We start from the raw sequence: 5,163 nt of genomic DNA, 5'->3' as shown, positions 1-5,163 counted from the left end.
TCAGGAGGTTCTGTAGACTGATCATTTGCTCCTTCTTGTTCTTCCCCTTGGTCTGATTCTGCGAGTGTTTCCTCATCTGCTCACCTTCTACTGAAGGTCTAGGGAGATCCTTATTCAGAAGACAGTCCTCTTTACCTAGCTCTTCTAGGTCCTCCAGAGTTCGCACTCTCTCTGGCCTCTGCAACAATAGAGGCTCATCTTTCTCTGGGGCAGATTCCTCTTCCTGGAGCAGGCCAACAGTATTTGCTGGACTCTCTTTTTGCTTCTTTGATAGATGGTTTCCCTTACTGAGTTTCTTAGATAATGCCCTCAATTCAGATAATACCTCCTGGCTGGTAGAATCTGAAGGGCAGGGACGGAAAAAGAAAGAAAGCTGCCAGAGATGAAACTTGGAAGTTTCCCAGTTAACAAGTATTTGCCAAGCAACCTCTAAGTGCTGGGTACCATGAAATATATTCGAATATGAACAAACAGGGTCCTATTTCCCAGGTGACTGCTAATGACCAGGACAGGGCTTAACTTCCTTGTATAATAAACTCTACTTGGAAAGATTACCCCAAGTTCTTTTTATTTATTTTTAAAGTGTGGTGTTTGAGATCAAACCCAAGGCATGGTACAAATAATTTACTATTAAGCTTCACTACTATCCCAAACTTGGGGGAAAAAAAAAGGCAGAGGCTACTTTTTCTTAGACAGGGTTTCTCTGTGTAGCCCTGGCTGTCCTCGCACTCACAGATATCTGCCTGCCTGCCTGCCTCCCAAGTCCTGGGAGTGCTGGGATTAAAGGCATGTGCAACTATGCTAGACTCACTTCATACTTAAATAAAGTTATCTTTTTCATATAAGTACATGTCATATGTTGAACCTACCCTCCTACCCCTTCAATATGTTATCTTAAGCAGATTTTATAACCTGTTGTGTGTGACTTGAAGTAGGTGCTTTTTATAGCATACTATATTTCTGAACTGCCCATTGCAATAACTAAAGTTGTTTCCTTTCCCTGTGGACCTTGCTTTCTAGCTTTGGCTTGAAGGTGTTGTATTATTTTAGATCTGACCTTGAGACAGGGGTTCCAATATTTTTCAAGAATAAGTTTTGATGGGGTGAGGGATGGAGACATCCATGTCTTCCTCATATTTTGGCCACTATTAGTTCTGCTACCCGACATTAGCTGTGCTTATCTTTCTGTTTACCTACATTATCAGCTCCCTCCTCTCTTCCTGGAGATAGGAATCTTACGATGTATCCCAGATTATCTTCAAATTCGCTCTATTGCCTAGGTTGGCCTTCAACTTTCTTTCTCAGTTTCCTAAGGGCTAGGGCTGTAGGCGTGTAGTGCCTTGCCTTAGATAACTAGTTCTTAAGGGCCTCAGGAGGAAGCTGTGGGCATTGTGTAGCTGTACGGGCTCATTCTACAATCTGAGTCTTTACTGCTGCTTCCCCAAATCCCCAGAAATGAAATCTCCTCTGGAGAACATTTCTGTGAAGATCATCACAATACATTCTAATGGCACTGCTTTAAAAATAATCTTTATAGGCTAGGGGTTGGGGCTCAGTCAAATGGTTGCCTAATATGCATGAGGCCTTGGGTTCAATCTCTACCGCTATTTAAACTAGTGCTGGTGGCACACACTCGAAATTCTAGCACTCCACAAGTAAAAGCAATAGCATAAGAAGTTCAAGGTCATCCTCTACTACATAGTGTAAGGCCAGCATGGGGGAAAAAATTCAAGCAGCCTCCAGGGCATGAATATTGTTTACAGAAAATCTTGTCATGAGACCAAGGACATAGGGAAGTGGCTCAGCACTTGGCTAGATTGGTGCCTTGAAACCCACCCCAGCACTATAATAAATAAATTCATCGTGAAGCCTACAGAACTATTCATGCAGGGGAAGTAGCACCAGAGACAGACATATAAAATCTAGCAATTTAAAGTGCTAAAAACACCACTTTCTCCCTGTACAAGCAAGACAAAACTAAAAGCCAAACTTAGACTCCAGACATTTAAAGCAGTTTAAAAATTTCTCCCCATCTACTTGTAAGTCTGAAGGTACAACTAGATTGACACTATCTTGCATGTCTGTAGGTACTAGGAATGCTAAGCCACACCCTCTTTTCAAAGACCGAATGAGTAATGTGTCTTTCTGAAGAGTATAAACCCCAAGAGCTTATCAAATGTCTGAGAAGAAAAATGCTTATTATAATCTAATTTCACTTCAGGGACCTCATCCACACATTCTTGAAAAGCCCCTAGAGCCCCATACTGTGTAGCACGTGTGGGTGGACATGACTTTTTTCTCTCAGTCCATCCCCAGCAATATGAAACTGTCCCTTCCACCTCCTCACAGCTCACCTTTTGTTTCTCGGTCATCCAGTGGCTTAGCATCCTGGTTGAGCTCAGATCTTTTCCTAAGGGATCTCCTTTTCTCCAATTCCTTCAACAAATCATCTTCCTCTGCCACTGGTTTTTCATTTTCCTCATTTTTAGGCAACTCATGGGCCACAGGCTCAGGCAGTTGTTCAGAGTCGGCCTGGATCTCATTTTCTTCTGCATCATGATTGCAGCTCCTGAGCATCCATGGATTGGGTCCATTAGCACTCTTCTGTACTTCATTCACTACATCAGGAACTAGGGCTTCTTCCTCCTCAGCACCTCCCTCTTCCTCACTCTCTGACACAACCTGCAGCTTCTGTGTCAATTCCTTGTTCTTAGCCAACTGTTCTTGCATAGCTTGGCGGGCCTAGAGGAAGGAGTGCCCCAGCGCAGGAGCTTTGTCATTAGTGACCACAGAAATAATTTTCCCCTCACTTCTTAAAGCAGCTTTTCTTTTCCTCACAGGGTCTCACTGGGTAGCCCAGCCTGACCTTGAATGGGTCCTGCCTCAGCCTTTCTAGCGCTGGCTTCACAGGTATGCAGCCCAAGATTTCCGCTCAAGCTCCAGCCTTTGTCTTTCCTGAGAGTGCTGGGGATGGAACCCGGGGCTTTCAGCATGCTGGGTAAGTGCTCTCTACCACTGAGCTGCGAACCCAGTTTTCCTATTCATTTGGTATTTCCTACTGGCATCTACTGTTTAAACAGTACATATACATTGTGTTAGCAGCTATGGAATAAAACAGAAAAACAACATATTCTTAAGGAAACATCAGTTGAAATACAAAGATTAAAAAAAAAAAAAACCAAGTTCCTCCCTCTTTTACTAGATCCGCCTTTCATCTTTTTCCACCTTTTTCTTGGTCAGTTTCCTCTCTGTCTTAAACTTTTTCCTGATGTCTCTATAGTCCTTTCCATTCATCCTTGAGGCGTTTCCAACTCTCCCTTTGCTGCCGTCCTTCAGTACTGTTTGTCCTTTCCCCTCCAATTCCTTCACCTCTTGTCTTGTCCATCTCTTACCTCCAGGTCATATTTTGCCATAATGGCCTTTGACTTGGCCCATTTCCCACTGTTTTGATGCTTAAGGCTCATTCGCTCCTGGAAAGGAAGGACAGGGTGAGACCTGTAACACCTTCTAGGGACAGTTGTTGGCAAAGGTGTGGAAAGCAAGTGGCAATCTCACCATCATTCTAGCCTTTTCCATTTTTTCCAGTTCTTCCAGTGCAGCATCTGGGTCAACCTTCCTCAGCTGCTCAAAATCTTTTAGGGCTTTCCTGGCCTTTCCCTTTTTCACAATTTTATGGTATCTACAGGGTAAGAGGAGGCAGGAGCTTAGCTTTGGCTGAAACCCTGAATGCCACAAGCAAAAGCGCCATGCTACTCATGGGGTTTCCTTACGCAGGTGCTAGAATGGCCATCGCTGAGCTGGCTCACTCGGAGGGAGCCAGTATGGAACCTGACCAGACTGGCAGGCTCTCAGACCCCTCAGCCTCCTGCAGCACATGACTCTGTTTCTACAGCTCTAAGGAGGAACAGAATGAGCTCCACAGAGGCCAAACGGCCCAAGACAAGTCCTACTGGCTCGAACAGCTGCAAAGAGTCAGCTGACTCTGCAGAAGTACTCCATGCTCTTTGGAAAGGAGAGAGAGTTACCAGAGAATCCTCTTCTTGGCAAAGTTAAGCATGACCCCTAAAGCCAGAGGAGAGAGTGGCGCTGAAGCAGGCGCAAACTACAGGAGGTTGGTTAGGACAAGATGGCCAGTCAGTCCTACTTAGGACTTCTTTTCCACGACACTAATTGTCATGTTAAAAGTTCTCTTTGAAGAACTCATGATCAGCCACACCATTTTCTTCCAGGAGATCCACCAGCTTCCTTACTTTTTACTTTTGATTTTCTTCATTCTTCGAGCCCTGGCTTCATAGTAGGACTGCAGAGCTCGGGCCCTCTGAAGCTCTGCTCTGCGAATCTTAGCCTACAACGAATGACATGGACAGTGACTCCTGGACTTGAGGTCAAATGCTGGGAGATGCACAGCATACCTTGGTGTGTGAAATGGTTTACATACACCACTTACCTCTTCCAGGCTCATGGCTTTGAAGGAGGCTTTTTCCAAGGGAGTCAGTAAAGGGTCTGTCAATGGCTGTTTGTTCTTATGGAGGAGGTTAAAAACTTCCTGTTCCAGTGGAGTTCTTGCCTTAAGGAGGTAACAAAGCACATCAAATCTTAGGTTGTAACCTGGCTGTTCAGAGGAACAGACAATACCTTATTTTATTCTGAATTTTAAACATTCTCTTTTTTTCCTCGCCCTCCACAACCCCTCTCTAAGATAAAGCTAGCCTGTCCAGCCTGGAACTCACTGTAGTCCGGGTTGCCCTGAAAGTCATGGTGCCATCCTGGCTCACCTTGCCTACTGCTGTGATTATAGGCAGGCGCTACTACATCCAGCTTGAATTTTTTAAAAAAAGTTCTAATTAAGACAGTTTCCACAAGGAGTTCCAGGTACCCTTTTATAAATACTTGGGGGGTCATTTTCCGTTCTGAGTGATCAGAAAACAGAACTCTATTTTCTTAAGAATCTAAGCATGATACCCTTAAGTCAAATGCTGGGAGGAGAGCAGCACTAAATTGTCATGTAAATTTTAAAAGTCCAAAACTGCCAGAAGTGAGAGGATGCGTGCCTAGAATCCTTGCACTTGGGAGACAAAGGCAGGATGGTTCAAAACCAGGCGGGGCGATATAGCAAGCTTCTGATCAAAGAAAGTAAAAGATCCCTACAATGCTATATATATT

At 44.3% G+C, this 5,163-nt stretch overlaps 1 protein-coding gene across 1 annotated transcript in view; it reads right to left on the bottom strand.

Moving 5' to 3' along the window:
• Window positions 1-5,163, bottom strand: part of Utp14a (UTP14A small subunit processome component) — a 26,019-nt gene that overhangs the window by 5,764 nt on the left and 15,092 nt on the right. The window contains exons 7-12 of the mRNA XM_031372776.1: window positions 4,448-4,567; window positions 4,251-4,345; window positions 3,556-3,679; window positions 3,393-3,470; window positions 2,355-2,742; window positions 3-342 (exon numbers count right to left, since the gene is read on the bottom strand). Coding sequence (XP_031228636.1) covers window positions 3-342; window positions 2,355-2,742; window positions 3,393-3,470; window positions 3,556-3,679; window positions 4,251-4,345; window positions 4,448-4,567 — 1,145 coding nt within the window. The remainder of the gene's footprint in view (window positions 1-2; window positions 343-2,354; window positions 2,743-3,392; window positions 3,471-3,555; window positions 3,680-4,250; window positions 4,346-4,447; window positions 4,568-5,163) is intronic.

This window comes from Mastomys coucha, chromosome X (assembly GCF_008632895.1).
Source record: "Mastomys coucha isolate ucsf_1 chromosome X, UCSF_Mcou_1, whole genome shotgun sequence".
Classification (NCBI taxonomy): domain Eukaryota; kingdom Metazoa; phylum Chordata; class Mammalia; order Rodentia; family Muridae; genus Mastomys; species Mastomys coucha.
Note: the sequence above shows the minus strand (reverse complement) of the source record. Positions and strands in the feature narration are given on the sequence as shown.